Below are 26,005 nucleotides of genomic sequence, written 5' to 3' on the forward strand. Positions count from 1 at the left end.
GTCAGCAATTAGAGGATATACATTTTAAATCATCAAAAGAAGAAAGGCAGAAGCAAGGAGAATTTTTGGAAAAAAACTTTAATAAAGTATGGGGAAGGGCAGTGGAATGAGACTAAGTATAGCTTTTTTAAAAAAGAGAAGCCAGTCAGGCACAGTGTGCTGAATTGCCTCCTGTGCGGTAAATGTCCCCACTAACATTGGATGTAAAAACTATTATTGTGTTGTTCCACTTCAAATCAATTCTGATTATCGCAAGTTTTACTTGAAAATTGGTTTTGGCTTTGTGACATACCGTATCCTAATAACCCCTTGCATGGAAAAAAAACGTTTTAATCTTTCCTTTTATGCTTCTATTATCTCCTTACCAATTTACCAATCTTTTGTTCTTGTCTGAAACCCTTTTTATAGCAGATCAACAAAGGTCTACTGGTTGATTGCTATTTTACATATGTATTTGTGTAAGCTGATAAACACAGTCTCATAATCCTGATACAAAACAAACCAAAATAAAACCTGACTTTTGCTGTACAATTTCAGGATTTTAACCGACATGGACTCTCCATTACCCATTGCCACACAACAGAAACTGCTTCAGCTGTGTTCTATATACATTCAGGAGCCAGGATCTTTCAGCATTTCTGATTTTCCCATTGGCCGTGGCCAGCTACCAGTATACACCGTGGAAAACCTCCCAATGAAGAGTAGAGCTGAGTCTCCAAACCAGTTAACTGGTATTGTGCACACTGTGTTCGGAAAGGACACTGAACCAGTGATGGTCCATACCTCTGGAGAGGAACTGGTACAAACAGTCAACCTTGAGGTGTTAACAGAAAAGATTCAAGCACTGGAGGGATCAGTGTGGCAGATATGCACAGGTGTGCTAGAATTTTTGAGATGCTTTTATTCCAGTTTATGTTGATATTTCAAATGGTTATATTTTTGTAAATGTGCTTGTTAAAGTGCAGGATGTTAGTACCGGGGAATGGAAGACTTTAAAATGTTGGTACCTAGTGACTGCATCAAAAACTCCCTGGTTGAGTATAGCATGGAAAACGCAGACTAAAACTCCCTCTACTGTGTCTCGCCACCAACCTCACAAAAGCAGTTGTGCTATTTTAATAGTTCCAACCTCTGTGGCCTCTCTGAGGTTGAGATGTCCGAGACTCATTTCACACAGAATGATTACTAAACTTATTCAGTTCAAATAAACAAATTAATGTCTGCAATAAGATAGGTCACAAACGAACTTTATGTAAAACAGGTTAAGCAGTGTTTCCAGAGGAAATTAAACTTGAGTGATGTCAACATGGTTCTAGTCAATCCCAATCTGATAATTTCAACAACTAATGACCCACTGATATAATTACTGTATTTAAAACTTGTAAATCCAAAATCTGTGTTGAAGGAGCAGACCCATTTCATCCTAATCACAGGTTAAATCATTATAGTGATACAAAATGAATGTAGTTCATCACTGTACCACTTTTGTTATTCAAATTCCTCAGTTTTAACATTGATTTTAAAATAGAAATCGGTGCTGCTTGTCCCTCCCTGCAAGACTGACCATTAAGTGAGTGGCATGGTAGACATTGAGTGTAGTTTGCTAATAATTAGCTTATATAATTATATTAAGTCCTCGCTATTTTATCTGGGAGCAGACAGACAATCCAAGTTTGTAATGAAAGGGAAAAATACATCCATTTTTACATTACTTAAAATGTTAATTGGGCTCCCCTATTGCAGACTGAGTAAAGACACTGCCCAGTGTAGTATTAATTCATAATTAAGACCTTGGATTCAGTTCCCAGTCTGAGCTGAATTCACTGATTCCAGACAGGGCAGCCATTCTGGCATATAATTGTCCAATTGATCACAGCACCTCCTGATTAGAAGGGAAAAATAAGCCAGGGCTTCTGTTTCTGACTTACTTACTGACTGACGCAAGAAGCTGTGTGTAAGTGTACGCCAGGTGAGGACAGGATTGAATTGGCTCTGATTCTCTTCATGGTTAGGTGGCCTGCCAATAGTTGCTGCTTTTGCACATGAAGAATACCAAAGTACTGGAACTATCTCTGGAACTGTACTCTGGCAGTTGTTAGTATCTTCAGGAGGGGAGGAAAAAAGAAGAAAAGTTGTGGTGATATCATTTTATTTCTAACAAGAAGTCACTATTCCCTGCTTTTCATCAATCTTTATATAAGTTGGAGATGGACGGTAGGATTTTCCTTCAGCAAACTGCCTGTTTTTGAGTGGTGCTTGAATGGTGCACAGGGAATATGGGACAGGGAGGCCAAATGCTCAATCCCTGCCCATAAATCAAACCTGACAAGTCTCCCCATCTCCCCACCCCCCCCCCCCCCCCCCCAAAGATAGTAGGGCAGAACTTTGGCAACCATACGCTTTTTTTCCATCCTTCTCGTTGCAGCACTGCTGACCCTCTGCAAGACCAACGGCGGGTTGGTGGGACTTCGTAGATAGTGGCAGAAAGAGTGCCAATGAGAGGACCTAGTCCTGACCACGTCTTCCCCCATCTCTCACCTCTGTACTCTTAATTGGCAGGGCACTAGAGCTCAGTCAAAATTATTGTTATAACAATTTGATGATATCTCCGGGAGGCTCCTCTTTAAACTCTAGCTCTTCCTTTCTGGTGCTGCAGTGAGTACATTCCTGCAGCACCACAGTATTTCCCTCTGTTCTAGTGACAGGCTCCCTCTGCAGAGTAGTTGATCGCACTGGGAGCGTACCCTGCATATATGATTGAATCTGACCCAGGAAAATGGGTTCGGGTCATAATGGGGTTGGGAGGTGGGTGAAAGTCGCACCCTGATCCACCTCTGGCAGCGGTACTGCCCTGGAGGAAACTCCAGCCCAAAATGTCTATTCTACTGTGTGGATCTAGAAAGAGCTTTGTGTTATCAAATAGATGAAGTCAAATCACTTTCCTAGGATAAGTATGTTTGGTCATGCCATTTTAAAACAGAGATTTGCCATAATGGCCAGATGAACTTGTATTATATTATCATCTACAAAATAGGAAATATTTGGGTACGGTGAAGGAGCATTATGCTGGATCTATGCACGTGCAGTGAGCTAACCTTAAAAAGGTCTCATTGAACTGCTTTTGTAGCGCTGCTTCTTGGAGGCATTCCCTGCTTTTTATCTGTAATTATTGCAGAGATCTATTAGCCAAGTAAAGCCTTCAATTTGGAAAATCTGTCCTGATTACAGGTGCGCTCAACTGGGGTCCATGTCTTTCCCATCTCATGTATTGTGCTGCAGGTTGGAGAACAGTGTTGAAAATATCTATCTATCGTTAATGTTTGCTTCCATTTCTTCCACTAGAGATTTTCTGCACATACCTGTACCAAGATCCCCCTCTGCAGAAAAGCTTTTGTGGTGTTGTAACTTTTCATTACCATATATTATAATAACTCCTTCCTCTGGAAAATAGCTCATTCATTCAAGCTCTCCTATTGGTTGTAGTGGGTAACAGCACTTTCTGGTGCAGCACAAAGGCAGACAGACCAAAAGGTCCCCAATTTTATTTTCTGATCTTTGCTGAGTTAGCTGATCTCAATCAGGGCAGCAGTTAGGGTGCTGCTAATTGGGCTTGGTGCTATGGAACTGGGAGGTGGGGGGCAGAAATCAGCCACTGGTATCTAGTGACTTGCTGGAAATTACACAAGATTTGGTGTCCTGTGAGAATAAGATCAGGCTTGCCGGTGATGCCCTCCACAATCAAACAGCATACTGACTCTCACTGTCTAGCCCCTGCATGAAGAATAGCCACTTAGATGAGGTACCAGAAGGCTGCTAACAGCTGTGGCGCAATGCTCAAGCCAGAATTGGTGCATTCAAGAGGACAAAATAAGCCTCTTTCCAGGAGAGGAAGCTTTAGTCCCAAGAAGGGATAGTTGCTTTGGTGGTAGTTTTCTGTCATTGGCATCTTTTTTCAGTTCTGTATTCTGTGTTATGTGAAAGATGTATGCAATCAAAGAGTAATGGTCCTACAGTAAAGTTTAAAATATATGATTATTTTTTTTTTGTAGATCAAATTGCATGGAAGGATTACCCTCTAGGTAAAGTACCAGGCCAGAGAGAAGACCCAAACTACCTATTGGTGGACAATTACACCATGATGCCTGTATTGCATCAGCCAATAACAGAGGACAACCTAGATCTTCATAATACTGCAATAAGGTAAAAGATCAATTCTAGTTACAGTTGCCAATGTATGGAAAGATGCATGGTGATGATAGCAAGTGGGCAGCTTGAAGAACAACCTGCTGGTTAACAATACAGTATTTTGTTTAAATATGGTGGCCTCCTTATGGGCCCAAGTTTCCACAGGATAAAAAACGGGCGCCCCTCCGAGCTGGGCGCCCGTTTTTCGCGCCTAAAACGGCGCCAGAAAAAAAACGCGCTATTCTCGAGCGCTTTGCAGCTCCTTATCTGTTTGGCGCGGCGCCCAGGGGGGCGGAGCCTACACTCGCGCCGATTTTGTAAGTGGGAGGGGGCGGGTACTATTTAAATTAGTTTTTTTCCTGCCGGCAACGCTGCGCGTGCGCGTTGGAGCGTTCGCGCATGCTCAGTGTGAAAAAAACATTGGCACACGGCCATTTTTGTAGTTCTTGGTAGCTGTTTAATTTTTGAACATTTTTTAATAAAAGCACATTGCCATCAGCACTGAGGCTTCTTGCAGCCTTCTCACTGTCTCCTTCCCCTCCCCACCCTCCACGGCAACAAACCGCTGTCTCCTTCCCCTCCCTCCCCTCCGCGGCGGCAACAAACCGCTGTCTCCTTCCCCTCCCTCCCCTCCGCGGCAACAAACCGCTGTCTCCTTCCCCTCCCTCCCCTCCGCGGCAACAAACAGCTGTCTCCTTCCCCTCCCTCCCCTCCGCGGCAACAAACAGCTGTCTCCTTCCCCTCCCTCCCCTCCGCGGCAACAAACCGCTGTCTCCTTCCCCTCCCTCCCCTCCGCGGCAACAAACCGCTGTCTCCTTCCCCTCCCTCCCCTCCGCGGCAACAAACCGCGGTTTCCTTTCCCTCCCTCCCCTCCGCGGCAACAAACCGCTGTCTCCTTCCCCTCCCTCCCCTCCGCGGCAACAAACCGCGGTTTCCTTTCCCTCCCTCCCCTCCGCGGCAACAAACCGCTGTCTCCTTCCCCTCCCTCCCCTCCGCGGCGGCAAACGGCGGTTTCCTTCCCCTCCGCGGCGGCAACAAACCGCTGTCTCCTTCCCCTCCCTCCCCTCCGCGGCAACAAACCGCTGTGTCCTTCCCCTCCCTCCCCTCCGCGGCGGCAAACGGCAGTTTCCTTCCCCACCCCCCACGGGAACGAACGATGGCTGAAGCACTTTCACACAGGTAGGAAGATGGTTTATTTAATCTTTTCTTTGCTTATAAATGTTTATTCAGGTTGGATTTATTTGTATAATATTTGTCGAAGTATAAATAAGGATTGATTGTAGAATTTAATGACTTCCCTTCCCCCCCCCGCACCTCGTTCTGGACGCCTAATTTGTAACCTGCGCCTGATTTTTTAATGTGCAGAACAGGTTTTTTCAGTTCTACAAAAATCTTCACTTGCTCCATTCTACTTTAGTTTGGAGTACGTTTTCACTGTGGAAACTTTCAAATCAGGCGTCAGTGGCCGGACACGCCCCCTTTTGAAGAAAAAATTCTGTTCCAAAGTAGAACTGTTCTACCTGACTAGAACTGCAGAAAAAAAAATGTGGAGAATTGCGATTTCTAAGATAGTCCGTTCTCCACCAGTTGCTCCTAAAAATCAGGCGCAAATCAAGTGGAAACTTGGGCCCATTGTGTTGGTAGGTTGAATAAGTTTAAGATGATGAATTCCTGAGTCAGATTACAAGGTAGTCTCTCATTATAGTTAGAACATCTTCAAACTTTGCATCCCAGTTTATGACCTAATTTGAAAGTCGGCATAAGATTACTCCCTTTAATTACTCTTGTGTATTATTGATATTTTAAATAGGTAACTGTGGAACCAGGTTTGTTCCATTTTTAGGTTGCTTGGCATGCTAGTGGGTGCCAGAGGCTACTGATGCTGGTGGAACTATGCCCCAGCAAAGAGTTAATATATTCAGGAGTGCTGGGGAGAAAATTGATGACTGCATTTCCTGCAATTTGTTATGCCCTTTTTCTGGTCTTGGGTTTTTAACTCTGATACTTTCCTTATGCTCAATTCCAAAGATCACCCCGGTAAGTGACCCCTTGCTTCCTGTGATTTGGAGTGTACCTTTATATGCCCATAAGTAGGCCGAGGGGTTTTGCCGGATAATTCCAATCCCTATTGCTATCTCTTAGACTTTGGCACAAAGTAGAATTATCACTGTTGGACTGTAGGCTTAGGCTATAAATTATGGAACAAGTTTATTAATTATAATAACTTTTATTTATATAGCACCTTTAACATAGTAAAACGTCCCAAGGCGCTTCACAAACAATAGGTGCAGGAGTAGGCCTTCCGGCCCTTCGTGCCTGCACCACCATTCAATAAGATCATGGCTGATCATTCCTTCATTACCCTGTTCCTGCTTTCTCTCCATACCCCTTGATCCCTTTAGCCGCAAGGGCCATATCTAACTCCCTCTTGAATAAATTTGGCTCCGAGCCACAGAAGAAATTAAGGCAGATGATCAAAAGAGAGGGAGAGGTGGAGAGGTTTAGGGAGGGAGTAACCAGAGCTTAGCGTAGACATCTTGTAGGCTTGTGAGGCTGAAAAGATCACAGAGATAGGGAGGGGCAAGGCCATGAAAGGATTTGTAATCAAGGATGATAATTTTGAAATCGAGGCATTGTTTAACTGGGAGCCAATGTAGGTCAGAAAGCACAGGAGTGATGGGTGATCTTGACTTAGTAAATGTCCTGCTACTACTACTTTAATAATGGATTCCGGCATTTTCCAAATGACAGATGTTAGGCTAACTGGTCTATAGTTTCTTTCTTTTTGTCTCCCTCTCTTGAATAGGGCCGATACAGTTGCGGTTTTTCAAGCCACTAGGACCTTTCCAGAATCTCGGGAATTTTGGAAGATTACAACCAATGCATTCACAATCTCTTCAGCCACTTCTCATCCTTTTTCTTCAGTAATAATTGTTTTCATTTCCTTCCCTCCCTTTTGCCCCCTGATCTTCTGCTATTATTAGGATGCTTTTATTGTCTTCTACTGTGAATACAGATACAAAATATTTGCTGAAAGTCTCTATTTCCTTATTTCCCATTATTAATTCCCCAGTCTCGTCCTCTAAGGTACCTACATTTACTTTAGCTACTCTCTTCCTTTTTATATACTCGTAGAAACTCTTACTCTCTCTTTTTATGTTCCTTGTTATTTTCTCCCTCTATTATTTTTTTAGTCATCCTTTGCTAGTTTTTAAAATTTTCCCAATCTTCTGGCCACCACTAATCTTCACAACATTGTATGCCTTTGTTTTCAATTTGATACCATCCTTAACTTCCTTAGTTAGCCACAGATAGTTCATCCTTCTCATAGAGTCTTTCTTTCTCAATGGAATATATCTTTGTTGAGAATAATGAAATATCTCCTTAAATGTCTACCACTGTTTATCTACCGTCTTATCTTTTAATCTATTTTCCCAGTTCACTTTAGCCAAGTCTGTCTTCATATCTTTGTAATTGCCTTTATTTAGTTTTAAGGCACTAGTTTCAAACTCAAGTTTCTCACCCTCAAACAGAATGGGAAATTCGATCATGTTATGATCACCCTTCCTTAGAGAACTCCTTTACTATGAGATCATTAATTAACCCCTTCTCATTACACATAACCAGATCTGAAATAGCCTGTTCCCTGGTTGGCTCCACAACGTATTTTTTTTTTTTTTAAAACTGTCCCAAGTACACAGGAACTCGTCCTCAAAGCTACCTTTGCCAATTTGATTTGTCCAATCTATATGAAGATTAAAGTCGCCCTCGATTATTGCAGTACCTCTAATTTATACTCTGTCCTGCAGTGTAGCTACTGTTAGGGGGGGCCTATGCTGTGGCTATGTGGTCGAAAGCTCAATTCAGTGTCAAATATGACACTAAGGTTGTGAACAGTGTGGTTAAGCCTCAGACAGAAGTTGGGGAGAGGGATGGAATCAGTGGCTAGGGAACGGAGTTTGTGGTGGGGACCGAAAACAATGGCTTCTGACTTCCCAATATTCAATTGGAAAAAATTTCTGCTCATCCAGAAATGGATGTCGGACAAGCAATCTGACAATTTAGAGACCGTGGCTGTATCGAGAGAAGTGGTAGTGAGTTACAGCTGGGTGTCATCAGCGTACTTGTGGAAACTGATGCTGTGTTTTCAAATGATGTCGCCAAGGGACAACATGTAGATGAGAAATAGGAGGGGGCCAAGGATAGATCCTTGGGGAACACCAGAGGCATCGATTGTGGGGGTGGGAAGAGAAGCTGTTGCAGGTAATTCCCTGGCTGTGAATAGATAGATAAGAGTGGAACCAGGCGAGTGCAGTCCCACCCAGCTGAACAACGGTGGAAAGGCGTATCAAAGGCTGCAGACAAGTTAAGAATGACGAGGAGGGATAGTTTGTCTTTGTCGCAGTCACAAAGGATGTCGTTTGTGACTTTGGTGAGAGCCGTTTCGGTACTTTGTCAGGCACAGAAACCGATTGGAAGGATTCAGACATGGAATTGCAGGAAAAATGAGCACGAATTTGGTTTATCTTTACATTCCAGAATGATTCTGGAATAGTGAGCAAGTGTGCCAGACAAGAGCAGGACCTGATGATGTTTTATATGGTCCAGCCAGATCTGGCAATGAATAGCTAAACCAGTTGTCCGCCGTATCTGTTCAAATCTGCGTCCCTTGGACTTAAGGGAGTGAAGATCAGGGCTGTACCAGGGGGAACGGTCAGGGTGAGCGAGAGTAATTGTTCCAACAGGGACTAGGGCATCAACATATTGGTCTAGAAAACCATCCCTGATACACTCCAGGAAATCCTCCTCCACCGCATTGCTACCAGTTAGGTTCGCCCAATCAATATGTAGATTAAAATCGCCCATGATTACTGCCATACCTTTATTGCACACATCCCTTATTTCTTGTTTGATGCTGTCCCCAACCTCACTACTACTTTTTGGTGGCCTGTACACAATGCCCACTAGCGTTTTCTGCCCTTTGGTATTCCGTAGCTCCACCCATACCGATTCCACATCATCCAAGCTAATGTCCTTCCTTACAATTGCATTAATTTCCTCTTTAACCAGCAACGCCACCCCACCTCCTTTTCCTTTCTGTCTATCCTTCCTAAATGCTGAATACCCTTGGATATTGAGTTCCCAATCTTGGTCACCCTGGAGCCATGTCTCCGTGATGCCAATCACATCATATCCGTTAACTGCTATCTGCGCAGTTAATTTGTCCACCTTATTCCGAATACTCCTCGCATTGAGGCACAGAGCCCTCAGGCTTGTCTTTTTAACACACTTTGCCCCTTTAGAATTTTGCTGTAATGTGGCCCTTTTTGTTTTTTGCCCTTGGGTTTCTCTGCCCTCCACTTTTACTATTCTCCTTTCTATCTTTTGCTTCTGACTCCATTTTATTTCCCTCTGTCTCCCTGCATAGGTTCCCATCCCCCTGCCATATTAGTTTAACTCCTCCCCAACATCACTCGCAAACACTCCCCCTAGGACATTGGTTCCGGTCCTGCCCAGTTGCAGACCGTCCGGTTTGTACTGGTCCCACCTCCCCCAGGACCGGTTCCAGTGCCCCAGGAATTTGAATCCCTCCCTTCTGCACCACTGCTCAAGCCACGTATTCATCTGAGCTATCCTACGATTCCTACTCTGACTAGCACGTGGCACTGGTAGCAATCCTGAGATTACTACTTTTGAGGTCCTACTTTTTAATTTAACTCCTAGCTCCCTAAATTCATCTTGTAGGACCTCATCCCGTTTTTTACCTATATTGTTGGTACCTATATGCACCGCGACAACTGGCTGTTCACCCTCCCTTTTCAGAATGTCCTCCACCTGCTCCGAGACATCCTTGACCCTTGCACCAGGGAGGCAGCATACCATCCTGGAGTCTCGGTTGCGGCCGCAGAAACGCCTATCTATTCCCCTTACAATTGAATCTCCTATCACTATCGCGCTCCCACTCTTTTTCCTGCCCTCCTGTGCAGCAGAGCCAGCCACGGTGCCATGAACCTGGCTGCTGCTGCTCTCTCCCCTGATGAGTCATCCCTCTCAACAGTACTCAAAGCGGTGTATCTGTTTTGCAGAGGGATGACCGCAGGGGATCCCTGCAACTACCTTCCTTGCACTGCTCTTCCTGTTGGTCTTCCATTCCCTATCTGGCTGTGGACCCTTTACTTTGTTGTTGAGATTGAGTTTGTTTGTTTCTAAACTGATTGTACAGGTTTTTAAAAAATGAACTAAGTGAAAATGCCAGAAATGCACAGTTGGTCCATCAATATTTGAAAGTGAAAAGACAATGGGCCCAAGTTTCCACACGATAAAAAATGGGTGCCCCTCCGAGCTGGGCGCCCGTTTTTCGCGACTAAAACGGCGGCGGAAAAAAAATGCGCGATTCTGGAGAGCCCTGCAGCTCCTTGTCTGTTTGGCGCCGCGCCCAGAAGGGCGGAGCCTACACTCGCGCCGATTTTGTAAGTGGGAGGGGGCGGGTACTATTTCAGTTAGTTTTTTTTCCTGCCGGCAACGCTGCGCGTGCGCGTTGGAGCGTTCGCGCACGCGCAGTGTGAAGGAAACATTGGCACTCGGCCATTTTTGTAGTTCTTTGTAGCTGTTTAATTTTTGAACATTTTTTAATAAAAGCACATTGCCATCAGCACTGAGGCTTCCTGCAGCCTTCTCACTGTCTCCTTCCTCCCCCCCCCGCGGAAAGAACGGGCGCCTCCTTCCCCCCCCCCCCCCCCCCGCGGGAAGAACAGGCGCCTCCTCCCCCCGCGGGAAGAACGGGTGTCTCCCCCCCACCCCCGCGGGAAGAACGGGCGCCTCACGCTGACTGCAGCATTCTCCGTGCCTGAAGCACTTTCACACAGGTAGGAAGATGGTTTATTTTATCTTTTCTTTGCTTATAAATGTTTATTCAGGTTGGATTTATTTGTATAATATTTGTATAAGTATAAATAAGGATTTATTATAGAATTTAATGACTTCCCTTTCTCCCCCCCCCCCCCCCCCCCCCCCCCACCTCGTTCTGGACGCCTAATTTGTAACCTGCACCTGATTTTTTAATGTGTAGAACAGATTTTTTCAGTTCTACAAAAATCTTCACTTGCTCCATTCTAAGTTAGTTTGGAGTACGTTTTCACTGTGGAAACTTTCAAATCAGGCGTCAGTGGCCGGACACGCCCCCTTTTGAAGAAAAAATTCTGTTCCAAAGTAGAACTGTTCTACCTGACTAGAACTGCAGAAAAAAAAATGTGGAGAATTGCGATTTCTAAGATAGTCCGTTCTCCACCAGTTGCTCCTAAAAATCAGGCGCAAATCATGTGGAAACTTGGGCCCAATGTTTCAAGTGTATATCTTTTGTCAGAATGAGTTTATAATGTTAACCTGTATTTTCTGTTCTTACTTAATTAGTATCTGTTTTGTGCCAGATGTATATCTAGTCATGGTAAATATTCAATTTAAATAATCTGAACTTCATGGATGCCTTAGTTTCAGGCTTTCAGAAAAGAAAAGTTTTATATTGCTCACTTTCACAGCTGCCTGTCCAGTTTTAATCTTCCAGGACACCAGAGTATTTTGATTGAAAGTTTCTCATGTTTGTGATTTATTATTTTTTGTCTTTCTGTTGTGTTCAGTTGCAGAAGCAGTTATTTACAGTTGCATACGATGAATTGGAACTTGGCAGTGCTTCCCATACATGAATTCCTTGTTCCTTTCTTTAGGCTTGTCATGCCTAGGTTATTACTCTCAAAAAATGCATGCGGAAAATACAGTTCACAATTCATTGTGCAATGTTGTGATCCAGGACCAGAGAGATGTTGTAAAATGTGGAGAGTTGGTTAAGATTTAAAACAAATAACGACTTGGATGATGGATCCAAGAAAGATATATATTCACATTTGCCGATGACACAAAGATAGGCAGGCAGTGCAGGTGAAAGCATAAAATTACAAAGCGATATTGATAGATTAAGTGAATGGACAAAACTGGCATATGGATTTCAATGTAAGCAAATGTGAGGTCATCCACTTTGGACCAAAAAGGGTAGAACAGGGTAAGTTCTAAATGGTGAAAAGCTAAAAATAGTGGAGGTCCAAAGAGACTTGGTAGTCCAGGTATATAGATCATTAAAATGTCATGAACAGGTACAGAAATTAATTAAAAGGCTAATGGAATGCAGGCCTTTAAATCTAGAGGACCAGAATACAAGTTATGCTGTGGCTATACAAAGCCCTGGTTAGACCACACCTAGAGTACTGTGAGCAGTCTGGGCACCACACTTTAGGAAGGATATATTGGCCTTGGAAGGAGTGCAGCGTAGATTTACCAGAATGCTGCATGGACTTCAAGGGTTAAGTTACGAGGAGAGATTACACAAATTGAGGTTGTATTCCCTAGAACATAGAAGGGTAAAGGGTGATCTGATCGAAATTTCCAAGATATTAAGGGGAACAGATAGGGTAGATAGAGAGAAATTATTTCCGCTGGTTGGGGATTCTAAGACTAAGGGGCATAGTCTAAAAATTAGAGCCTGACCTTTCAGGAGTGAAATTAGGAAATACTTCTACACACAAAGGGTGGTAGAAGTTTGGAACTCTCTCCCACAAACGCCAATTGATGCTAGATCAATTGTTAATTTTAAATCGGTGGTTGATAGCTTTTTGTTAACCAAAGGTACTAAAGGATGTGGGCCAAAGGGTATATATGGAATTAGGACGCAGATGAGTCATGGTCTTAGTGAATGGCAGAACATGTTCGAGGGGCTGAATGGCCTACTCCTGTTCCTAGGTCCTGTTCTTGCGATTGAGTGCCGGCCAGGACCAGCACAGGGGTCCAGAACATCAGGCAGGGCAGCAGAGGAGGGGGAAGGTTGGTTGGGTAAGGATCGGGGACGGGGGCAGGAGCAGCATGGGGGCTGTCTGCCTGCCTCCTGGCAGCGGATTGGCTGCTTGCCTCCATTGAAACCGGAAGTGGGTGGGTTGGAGGCAGGTTCTGGTCGAGATTCACTTTTTTTTTAACACTAACTACACCCACGCCCCTAACCCACCAGTTTGTTTTTAGCTTAAAATTTCCCTAATGAAAATGTTGACAGAAAACCTACTGCCATTGGAGATTATATAAAGTCAGTTGTCACAGCTGTGTCATGCAATTGATGAATCATCTGTCATTTGACTCGTTTGTGACTGCGGTTCACAACTTCATTGAATCTCACATTGGAAAGATTCTATTGGAGAGAAGATGTAGCTTATACTTTCCACTTAACAAACAATTCAGTTGTTTCAAACCTCTGGTCAAAATCCTGGGACTCTGTTGTGGTTTTAAAAAAACTCAATATTGAGGGGAGAAAGCAAGAAATGTAGAGGTTGAAATTGTGTTGTGCAATATTAGTGACAAATGTGTTCATATGAAATTGCTTTGTTCACTATTTTAATGGAGGCGTTAGTCTGTTAAAACAGGTTAACCCCTTTGCTGAAAATAGCAGATAGTGATTTTAATTCCCATTAGTACTTGAATATATCTTTATTTGAAGAATTCAGACCACAGGATCAAACTACCAAAATAATAGATACTTTTTGATTATACTCCCTCCCAGTACTGAGCAGGCATCCTTGACAAACCCCAGGAGTTCCTAGGTAACTAGTTCAAGGCAATAGTATGTGAGGTGTGCTAATTATTATATTTTTATATCGTGCTTCTCTCAAACTCGGGATGCCACAGACTGTAAATTGCTTTTGAAGTGTAGTCACTCACCAGTGTTACACAGTCAAATGTGGGAGATGTAGTTTACACACAACAAGATCCCTCAAACAGCAATGTGGTAATCGACCAGTTAATGTGTGTTGGTGATGTTGATTGATGGACAAATGTTGGCCAGGAAACTGGAAGAACTCCCTTCTCTTTGGAAAAAGTGCCATGGGATCTTTTATGTCCACCTGAATAAGTAGACAGGGACTTGGTTTAACATCGCAACCGAAAGACTCTGATGTTTTAGCACTCAGTACTCCACTGAAGTGTCACTTTAGATTATGTGCTTAAATTCTATGTGGGGCTTGAAACACAACCTTTAGACTCAGAAATAGTTATTCTACACAGGACAGGATATAGAAAAGTGGTAACGTAAGTGGTTGAAATAATGATAAACCACTTTTGCTTTGCTCTTGCGGTTTAAACTTTATAGCATTTATCTGCTCATTGATGTGTTATACCCTTGTAACACATTCTGGGCTAATTAAATAAAGAGAAAGAAAGCGAGGGAGTGAATCAACAAATGTGAACTGTTTAATAAACGTTGCAAGTGTCTTTATTCAATTTTTGGAAAATACTTAACTTTTAACTTTTAATGCTGCACAGTGCTAATGTGTTTTACAGGAAGAGCTTCAGATTGACTTTATTAGCTGTCCGCAGTTAAGAGAGTAGTTAAGCTGCTATGTGGCCGCAGCAGCCTAGGATAGAGAAGGCAAAATTGACCAATGTTCCAGCTCCCGATTGCTATGTAGTGGCCCCTGCTAGAGATGTGTAGTGTGCTAATGCCTTGGCTTATTGGCAACAATCTCACCTCGAGAGTCAGAAAGTTGTCGGTTCAAGGCCCATTCCAAGACTTGAGCATATAATCTTGGCTGATACAGTGGAGTACTGAGAAAGTGCTGCACTGTTGGAGGTACATCTTAAATGAGACATTAATCCGAGGTACTGTCTGTTCTCTTGAGTAGACATTAACGATCCCATGGTACTATTCGAAGGCGAACTGGGGAGTTCTCCCTGGTGCCCTGGCCAATATTTATCCCTCAATCAGCATCAATAAAATAGTTTAATTGGTCATTTACTCATTGCTGTTTGCGGGATCTTGCTGTGTGCAAATTGGCTGCTATATTTCCTTATATTATAACAGTGATTACAACTGCACTTCAAAAGGGCTTTAGGACATCCTGAGGATGTGAAAGATGCAATATTAGTGCAATCTTTTTTAAACTAGCTGTGTTGCTCCCACTGGCTGATAAATCTGACAATGTCCTCTGTTTCGACTCACATATGAACACTGATCACTTGATCCATATCCCAGCAAGAAGGCAATGCCTTCAGAAGAGAAGATAACAAGAAAAAGAACATAAATACCTTTTTGAAGGAATGAGAAAAACATTTGTAGCTGTGGCCATTTTAAATGTGTGAGCCTAGACACTGGAGGTAATTTTAACCTAACTCCCCTGATGGGAAACCCACGGGATTGTGTGGAACTCTGCTCCTGCGCCCTGCCCAATATTACACTCCATTAACTTCACTGAAGAGTAAAGTTGAGTGGGGTGTTCCACCTGATCCTGTTGGTTTCCCGTCAGGAAATTTACCCCATTGACTGTTAGCAGCCTATTTGATTTTTGAAAGTATTGCAGCCAAGTCTCTGCTTCTACATCATCCACATATGCACTTACAGCAGGTTTGACAGGATAACAATCAGGAGGAAAATCCTGACTTTAGTTCTCCTCTCCCCAGCCTCGAGTTACTGAAAGCAATTGCACCCCAATTGTTGTCCAGCTGAAACCATCTAACTCAACAGAAACCAAGAACTGAACCCAGAAACTTCTGGTCTCTAGTTTAGTACTACTGATGATGCTTTTATCGTCATAACAAAAAAATTGTATTTATGTGGCATCTTTAATGTAGAAAAACTCTTGAGATGGATTCAAAGAAGAAACAGATACCAAGCTATAGTCGAAGAATTGGGAGGGACAAAGAAAGGCGTGGTTGAAATGAGAGATTTTGAGATGAGTCTTTAAGTTCATAGAGAGAAGCAGCAAGGTGAAGGGGTTTGGGGAGAAAGTATGAGAGTAGAGCTAAGGCAACTGGAAGTTATTGTCGCCAACGGTGGAGTGAAAAAAGAGGAAACCCGAGTTTGGAGACTGAAATGCACAGACGGGCTTGGGCAGTAGGTAATTGCAGATGTAAGCCGAGACAAAATTATGGAGGTATATGTAAATGAGAACAAGGATTGTCAACCTAATTGAGTTGGGGGACACCGAGGGAAGCACTCCTGCTCCTCCTGGCTCACAAGCAGTGCTATAAAAAGCACTTACCTGTTTGATCTGGCATCTCCCGTCTCCATTTAGCTGCCAGGTTTCCCAAGCCCTGTGAAATGCTGCCGGCGTTAAATTTAAGTTGGGCTCCCAGCTGCACCGTGGGAGTCTGATTCAAATATTATAATGAGGTGCCCTGCCTCTCCACAGAGACAGGCATATATCGCACAACCCACCGCTGTAAAAACGGCAGTGGGTTTGAGTTGCGTTACGTGATTTTTAAGCACCCCAACTCCCCCATGAGGCTGACTACGGGAGCATTGGAAAAGGCCAATCTTGAGGTAACGAGAGTAGATAAGGGTGAAGACAAGTGATATAGCAATGGTATAAATAAACCACCTTGCTGATTGATATTAGTGTGAGGTTTGAAACTGCTCAGAGCACTGTCTAGTTCAGCCTAAGCAAAAGGTGTTCAGAGGCAAGGATATGGAATTTTTGGTGAGGGCCGAATAAGATGAAGTTGATATAGAATCATAGAAATTTACAGCACGGAAGGGCGCCATTTCGGCCCATCATATGACTGATAGTCAATTGAAGGAAGATCTGGCTCATTCATGACTTGATGTTGACAAACATTCTGACAACACAGGTGGTTATGGACTTGAGTGGTGGTGGAATGGTAGATCTGGATGTCATCAGTATACATATGAAAACTGCATGTTTACAGATAACGTTGCTGGAGAGCAACCTGCAAATGAGGGGCCTGCCTGTGCAGGTGCAGAAGGAAACACCATTGCTGGAGATATGCTGGCTATTTTAGAACAGTTAGTAGTGGAAGCTAGCAAGGATGATCCCGAGAAGGGTGCCACTGCGGAGAAGCAGTAGAGCAGGTTGCAGTGGTTGCTGCGGAAAAGTCAAGGAGATGAAAAGTGCTGTCTTGGCAAGATGGAGATGGGAGATGATTGACTGGGAAGTTTCACTGTTTGATTTCCTTCACCTTCGCTCTTGTCCTACCTACAGCAAAATATTGAAGGAAAGGCAAGTATAGAGATGGGTTGCAATGGTGTGTTCAAGGAGCATGGGGGGAGGCCAACTGGGACCTGGAGATGAGAGTCACGTTGCTTTGGACAGGGGAATTTAGCGAAATATAGTCAGGCAGGGTGGATTCTGTGAGGTTTCAGTCAGGTCTAAGATTCATCCAAGCTGAGATTGGATGGAGAGAACCTTTTTTTGAAGGGAGCAAAGATTCTGGATGGTTGAAAATCTTCCAGAGCAATCAGAAAGAGGAATGGATAGGTATTCAATCATTCAGAACAAATGTGGTGGGCAATAAATGTGGGATGTTTGCCAGAGGTGGAGGACAAGGCAGTTGAGGTTATTGCGGTGGGAGAATGATATGTGCCATGATAGAGGACACCCAAAGCAGAGCAGAGGGCTCATTTAGTTCATGACTTAAGTCTGGAACAAATAGCAGGAGATTAACTTAGCTGGGGAGCAGTGACAAGTGGGATGGGGGACACAAAGGGATATGTTTCTTTTTAAAAAAAAAAAAAAATAGGAGAGATGAAAGAGTGGAACTATGGGTGGCAAAGACTGGAGGAGATGAAGGATGAAGAAGGAGCAGATCGGGGCCAAGAAAGACTGGTGGGGAGGGTTAGGTCAGAATAAATTGTAGCCAATTTCTGCAAGCGAGTGGATAAGGAAGAAGAAATTATTTTACATGAATAAATCGCAGGATAGGGTTAAAGAACTCCTTTTGAGTAGGTACTTGTGAAATGGAGATAGGAGTCTGGAGCCAATCTAATGATGTTGAGTTCAGATCCATCTTGAGGTTGAGATGATCAACGGTCAGAACTCACCATATGGCTGACGAGAACAGTCTTAACTGATACCACATAATTTTGTCAGGGCCATTTGAGTTCAGCTTTCTGAAAGAGTTGCTTCATCGCTGCTGGCAGGATACACGATGCTCTGATTTAGTTCAGATGAACCTTCAGATGCAGTTTACTTTTAAATTTTGAATGTGGTAAAAAGTGTACTTTTATATTCGTTGTAATTGTTTGACATGTTTTTGTGGTACTTCCTGTTGCAGAAGTTAGTGAAGTAGTTGCAATACAATGTAATTGTGAGTTGAAATTATTAAGAAAGAAAGACTTGCATTTATATAGTGCCGTTCACGACCACCAGACGTCTCAAAGTGCATTATAGCCAATGAAGTACTTTTGGAGTGTAGTCACTGTTGTAATGTGGGAAACGCTGAGGCCAACTTGCACACAGCAAATTCCCATAAACAGCAATGTGATAATGACCAGATAATCTGTTTTTGTGATGTTGATTGGCATCTTCCATGGTGAATTTTCATAAAACTGAACGTTTGTAAATCCCATAATTCCCATTGTACTTTCACACATTTATCCAGGGATCAATTCCTAGTTTAAAGAATTTGATTTAATTGAAGATTTGCATAGAGGTCACTAAAGAAAGAAAGCAATTGCATTTATATAGTGCTATTCACAACCTCTGGCCATCCCAAAGCGCTTTACAGCCAATGGAGTAATTTTGAATTTTAATGACTGTTACAATGTACAATAATGCTGCAGCCAAATTGTGCATATCAAAGCTCCACAAACAGCAATGAGAAAATGACTAAATAATCTGGTTTTTAGTGATATTGGTTATGGGATAAATATTGGCCAGGACACTAGGATAACTCCCCTCCTGTTCTTCAAATAGTGCCATGGGACCTTTTTTGTTCAACTGAGAGGGCATTTGGGCCTTCAGTTTAACAAATCATAAAGGCAGCACCACTGACTGCAGGACTCACTCAGTACTGCACTGAGGTGTAAGCACGTTGCAAATAACTCCAGAGATATTTAAAGGTTTCCTGGAGATTGATAGGATTGCAGCACATGCTGTGGTACCAAGCCAAATAGAAGAACGGTTGTAGGTATAGTCTCTCCTCTTGCTAATTCAGCTGATCTCAGATGGGGCTTTAGTGGGACATCTGTGGTTGGTTTGAGCGTGTCTGGACTTTGTGGGAGAGTTGAAACAGGCAGGTCCCCTGCTTAAGTGAATACGTGGTTGCTGGGTGAGATGAGGCTGAGACTTGGCAGTCCCCTGTGCCCCCCCCCCCCCCCCAATGCAGTTGAATCATCTAACATTCATTAGGATATTACATGACGAATCACTATTTGGGAGAGGGGTAGGAGAGCTGTTGGCATCTATGGAACTTTATAATGGCATGAGTTGGTGCTATCAATAGTAAGAACATAAGAAATAGGAGCAGGAGCAGGAGTAGGCCATTTGGCCCCTCAAGCCTGCTCCGCCATTCAATAAGATCATGGCTGATCTGGTCTTGGCCTCAACTCCACTTCTCTGCCCGCTCCCCATAACCTTTGACTCCCTTACCATTCAAAAATCTGTCCATCTCCACCTTAAATATATTCAAAGACCCAGCCTCCACAGCTCTCTGGCGTAGAGAATTCCAATGATTCACGACCCTCTGAGAGAAGAAATTCCTCCTCATTTCTGTTTCAAATGGGCAACCCCTTATTCTGAAACTATGCCCCCTAGTTCTAGATTCCCCCATGAGGGGAAACATTCTCTCTGCATCTACCCTGTCAAGTCCCCTCAGAATCTTGTATGTTTCAATAAGATCACCTCTCATTCTTATAAACTCCAATGAGTATAGGCCCAACCTGCTCAACATATGACAACCCTTCAGCTCAGGAATCAACCTTGTGAACCTTCTCTGAACTGCCTTTAACGCAAATATATCCTTCTTTAAATAAGGAGACCAAAACTGTATGCAGTACTCCAGGTGTGGTCTTACCAACGACTTGTACAGTTGGAGCAGGACTACCCTACTTTTATATTCCATCCCCCTTGCAATTAAGGCCAACATTCCATTTGCCTTCCTGATTACTTGCTGTACCTGCATACTAATGTAAAGTCCTGTCCCCTCAGTACAGATTCACACGAGGCATGTAGTGAAGTCAAGGTCACTCTGAACCTGCACCTTTATTTCCCAGCTCTGGAATGCTGCACTTGCCTGAGACCTGTCCTTATATACCTGTCTCTTGCAAGTGCACCCCTGGTGGTAAGGTATGCTGGTGGTTACAGATCATATCTTATTAAAGTCATGTATAGCATGTTAGGATACAATTATATATAATAATGTAAGATACATGACACTAACTTTTTGTGTTTCATGTACAAGGACCCCCAGATCCCTCTGTACTGCAGCATCTTGTAATCGCTCCCCATTTAAATAATAATTTACTTTTTTATTTTTCCTACCAAAGTGGATAACCTCACATTTTCCCACATTATAGTCCATCTGCCAAATTTTTGGCAACTCAGTAAGCCTGCCTATATCCCTTTGTAGATTCTTTGCATTGTCCTCTCAATTTGCTTTCCCACCTATCTTTGTATCATCAGCAAATTTGGCTACGTTACACTCGGTCCCTTCATCCAAGTCATTAATAAATTGTAAATAGTTGAGGCCCCAGCACTGATCCCTATGGCACCCCATTAGTTACAGTTTGCCAACCTGAAAATGACCAATTTATCCCAACTCTCTGTTTTCTGTTAGTTAACCAACCCTCTATCCATGCGCATATATTATCCCCAACCCCGTGAGCTCTCATCTTGTCCAGTAACCTTTTATGTGGCACCTTATTGAATGCTTTCTGGAAATCCAAATACACAACATTATCCACCCTGCTCGTTACATCCTCAAAGAACTCCAGCAAATTTGTCAAACATGATTTCCCTTTCGGAAAACCACGCTGACTCTGCTTGACTGCATTATGATTTTCTAAATGTCCTGCTACTACTTCCTTAATGATGGACTCCAGCATTTTCCCAACGACAGATGTTAGGCTAACTGGTCTATAGTTTCCTGCTTTCTGTCTCCCTCCTTTTTTAAATAGGGGTTTTACATTTGTGGTTTTCCAGTTTGCTGGGACCACTCCAGAATTCAGGGAATTTTGGTAGATTACAACCAATGCATCCACTATCTCTGCAGCCACTTCTTTTAAGACACTAGGATGCAGGCCATCAGGTCCAGGGGACTTTTCCAGCTTTAGTCCCATTAGTTTGCCTAGTACTTTATCTCTAGTGATAGTGATTATTTTACATTACTCCCGCCGCCCACCCACGCCCCCCTCCCCGGCAATAGCTCCTCAATTATCAATTATTGGGATGTTTTTAGTGTCTTCTACTGTGAAGACCGATACAAAATATTTCTTCAAAGTCTCTGCTGTTTCCCAGTCTCGTCCTCTAAGGGGCCAACATTTACTTTAGCTACTCACTTCCTTTTTATATACCTGTAGAAGCTCTTAATGTCTGTCTTTGTATTTCTTGCTAATTTACTTTCATATGCTATCTTCTGTGTCGTTATTATTTTTTTAGTTGTCTTTTGCTGGTTTCTAAAAATTTCCCAATCCTTTGGCCTTTCACTGTCCTTCGCAACATTGTATGCCTTTGTTTTCAATTTGATACCATCCTTTACTTCCTTAGTTAGCCAGGGATGGTTCATCCTTCTCTCGGCATCTTTTTTTCTCACTGGAATAAGTCTTTACTGAGAGTTATGAAATGTTTGCCACAGCTATTCTACAGTCTTACCCTTTAATATATTTCCCAGTCCAGTTTAACCAACTCTGTCTTCATACCTTTGTAATTACCTTTATTTAAGTTCAGGACACTAGTTTGAGACCTAGTTTTCTCATCCTCAAACTGAATTTGAAATTCTATCATGTTATGATCACTCTTCCCAAGAGGATTCTTCACTACAAGATCATTAATTAATTCAGACTCGTTACACATTACCAAATCTAAAATAGTCTGCTCCCCAGTTGGTTCCACAACGTATTGTTCCAAAAAAAATCCCGCATACACTCTATGAACTCTTCCTCAAGGCTATCTTTGCCAATTTGATTTATCAAATCAATATGAAGTTTAAAATCGCCCATGGTTATTGTTTTACCTTTCTTACAAGCCTCCATTATTTCTTGATTTATACTCTGAGTTACAGAGTGGCTACTGTTCAGGGGCCTATACACCACTCCCACCAGTGACTTCTTTCCCTTCTTATTTCTTATCTCCACCCAAACTGATTCTACATCTTGATCTTCTGAGTCAATATCATTTCTCACTACTGCACCGATCTCATCCTTTATTAGCAGAGCTACCCCACCTCCTTTTCCTTTCTGCCTATCTGTACGAAATGGCAGATACTCCTGAATATTTAATTCCCAGCCTTGGTCGCCTTGCATCCACGTCTCTGTAATGGCAATCAGATCATACCCATTTATTTCTATAATGGTAAAGAAAGTCTGGTACGGTTGGAGGATGGGATTTTGTATGGCTGCAATTTATGAAAATTCTGGGGGGTTTTTAATGACAAATGTTATTAATATTTCAGGCCTCACAAGAAGCTGTACTTCAGTTATTTTCTTTACACGCATTCTATAGTTTAGTTGATAAATGCACTGCCTACGGTGAAATAGAGGCATGGAAACTGGGAAGGTCTGGGGTGCATTCTGATTTGTTTCAAGCTCTTGAGTTAGCTTATCTCAGCTGGGGCAGCAGTTGAAACATTACATTTAACCCAGCCGGGGTTCCCACTCCTCATCCGTGACCGTGACAGGTGTACGCGTAGATGTTGAGTGAGGACAGGACCTAACTTGGCTCTACCACCCTCCTTAGTCAAATAACTTGTTAAGTTTTACTCTTGTATGAAGAATGGTTTCTTGGGTGTACTATCAGAGGGCTGGAAGCACCATGGATCAGACCAGCAAGAGTTACTGCCTTTGAGAGAGGTGGGGAGAAAATTACTTTTAAAATAAATACTAAATTAAATTGGGTACAAAGAAAAGTTTAAAATATTACTTAACAATGGGTGAGATGGGTTTGTTGCTGCAGGAAGGGGATGACTGTGTCAGTCATCGAATGGTCAAAACTCACCACTTTTCACCTTGTAAAACCAGAACAAGAATTTAAAGCTTTTTTCTTCCGCTTGACATTTTACATTGAATAGGAAACGTCATGCTGATATATCGGAAGCAGCTGCTTCCTTCAAATTCACCTAACGACGTTTAACTGTCTTTCAGAAGATTGCTGGCTTCTGGAAAGTACATGACAGTTTGGTGAACTGTGTCTCCAGAGCAATATCTTTATGTTCTGTACTGCAACGGGATGCAAACATTTTATTTTCAAAGCTGACTTTCTGTGTGTCTGGGTAAAACCTATTGAACTGCAAAATAAAACTATTTAGAAGTGATAGATACATCCTTTCACAAGATATATGGATAAGGAAGCATCCAGCTGTTTATTAAATGAATACAAGGTTTTTGCCTCTGCTACCCTTTCTGGATGCCCATTTCAGCAGATCACTGTTTGAAGAACTTGAACCCATTATCTAGGCTGCTACTTTAGTGCAGCACTGAAGGAGTGCTACATTGTCAGAAGTGTTGTCTTTTGAGGTGACACGGGTACGGTAGCATAGTGGTTACTGGACTAGTAATCCAGAGGCCTGGACGAATGATCCAGAGACATGAGTTCAAATTCCACCACGGTAGCTGGGGAATTTAAATGAAGTTAATTAAATAAATCTGGAATAAATAGTTAGTATCAATAATGGTGACCATGACACTACCGGATTGTTGCAAAAACCCATCTGGTTCACTAATGTCCTTTAGGGAAGGAAATCTGCCGTCCTTACCTGGTCTGGCCTACATGTGACTCCAGACCCACAGCAATGTGGTTGACTCTTAACTGCCCTCTGAAATGGCCTAACAAGCCACTAAGTTGTACCAAACCTCCACAAAGAAGTACACTAAAACCTTCATCACACAGACTGCAGTGGTTCAAGAAGGCAGCTCACCACCACCTTCTCAAGAATGGCCAATAAATGCTGGCCTTGCCAGTGACGTCCACATCCCATGAACAATTTAAAAAAAAAAATTGAGATCTTGTCTACATGTTCAGGTGGATGTAAAAGATCCCGTGAGACCATTTCAGAGAAGAGTACAGAATTCTCTTGGTGTCTAGACCAACATTCATCCCTTTTCTAAGTCAGCGAAAACAGATTTTCTAGTCATTTTATCTTTGCTGTTTGTGGGACCTTGTTATGTGCATATTGCATAAGTGCAAGTGACTACAGATCAAAAGTAATTTATTGGTCGTGAATTGTTTTGTGATGTCCTAAGGATATGAAAGATGCAAAATGTTTTTTTTAATGCAAAGAGATCTGGATAGGTTAGGAAGGTGGGTTGAAGGTGGGCAAATTTGAGCAAGTGCAAGGATATGAGACTAGGGAAGGGAGATGTGCAATGGGAATATAAAGTAGATTACAGGACATAACTCAGGAGAAGAATCTGTGAAACCAACATCACAATATGCAGCAGAGTAAGGAAAGTTAACCAGATCTTGAGGGTTCTAGTCAAATGGATAGAACACAAATCCCATGAGGTAATAATAGGGCTGTACAAGGACATACAAAGTGGCCAAAACTAGTGTAAGGACAGAAGACTGGGAAGCTTTTAAAAGCCAATAAAGAACGACTAAAAAAAATTATTAAGAAAGGTACGATAGACTATAAAAGTAAAGTAGCGCAAAACATAACACACCAAGAATTTCTATAGGTATATAAAAAGGAAAAGGGTGCCTAAAGTAAATGTTGGTCCCTTAGAAGATGAGATGGGGGATTTAATAATGGGAAATGTGGAAATGGCTGAGACTTTAAACAATTATTTTGCTTCGGTCTTCACAGTGGAAGACACAAAAACCATGCCAAAAATTGCTGGTCACAGGAATGTGGGAAGGGAGGACCTTGAGACAATCACTATCACTAGGGAGGTAGTGCTGGACAGGCGAATGGGACTCAAGGTAGACAAGTCCCCTGGTCCTGATGAAATGCATCCCAGGATATTAAAAGAGATGGCGGAAGTTATAGCAGATGCATTCGTTATAATCTTCCAAAATTCTCTGGACTCTGGGGAGGTACCAGCGGATTGGAAAGCAGCTAATGTAACGCCTCTGTTTAAAAAAGGGGGCAGACAAAAGGCAGGTAACTATAGGCCAGTTAGTTTAACATCTGTAGTGGGGAAAATGCTTGAAACTATCATTAAGGAAGAAATAGCGGGACATCTAGATAGGAATAGTGCAATCAAGCAGACGCAGCATGGATTCATGAAGGGGAAATCATGTTTAACTAATTTACTGGAATTCTTTGAGGATATAACGAGCATGGTGGATAGAGGTGTACCGATGGATGTGTATTTAGATTTCCAAAAGGCATTCGATAAGGTGCCACACAAAAGGTTACTGCAGAAGATAGAGGTATGCGGAGTCAGAGGACATGTATTAGCATGGATAGAGAATTGGCTGGCGAACCGAAAGCAGAGAGTCGGGATAAATGGGTCCTTTTCGGGTTGGAAATCGGTGGTTAGTGGTGTGCCACAGGGATCGGTGCTGGGACCACAACTGTTTACAATATACATAGATGACCTGGAAGAGGGGACAGAGTGTAGTGTAACAAAATTTTCAGATGACACAAAGATTAGTGGGAAAGCGGGTTGTGTAGAGGACACAGAGAGGCTGCAAAGAGATTTAGATAGGTTAAGCGAATGGGCTAAGGTTTGGCAGATTGGAATACAATGTCGGAAAGTGTGAGGTCATCCACCTTGGAAAAAAAAACAGTAAAAGGGAATATTATTTGAATGGGGAGAAATTACAACATGCTGAGGTGCAGAGGGACCTGGGGGCCAAAAAGTTAGTTTGCAGGTGCAGCAGGTAATCAGGAAGGCGAA

General features: G+C 42.7%; 1 protein-coding gene across 1 annotated transcript in view; it reads left to right on the forward strand.

Annotated features, from left to right (window-relative positions):
• las1l (LAS1 like ribosome biogenesis factor) overlaps positions 1-26,005 on the forward strand; it is a 107,248-nt gene that overhangs the window by 64,900 nt on the left and 16,343 nt on the right. Inside the window, exons 11-12 of the mRNA XM_070882689.1 lie at positions 538-875; positions 4,050-4,200. Coding sequence (XP_070738790.1) covers positions 538-875; positions 4,050-4,200 — 489 coding nt within the window. The remainder of the gene's footprint in view (positions 1-537; positions 876-4,049; positions 4,201-26,005) is intronic.

Source organism: Pristiophorus japonicus, chromosome 6, assembly GCF_044704955.1.
Source record: "Pristiophorus japonicus isolate sPriJap1 chromosome 6, sPriJap1.hap1, whole genome shotgun sequence".
Classification (NCBI taxonomy): domain Eukaryota; kingdom Metazoa; phylum Chordata; class Chondrichthyes; family Pristiophoridae; genus Pristiophorus; species Pristiophorus japonicus.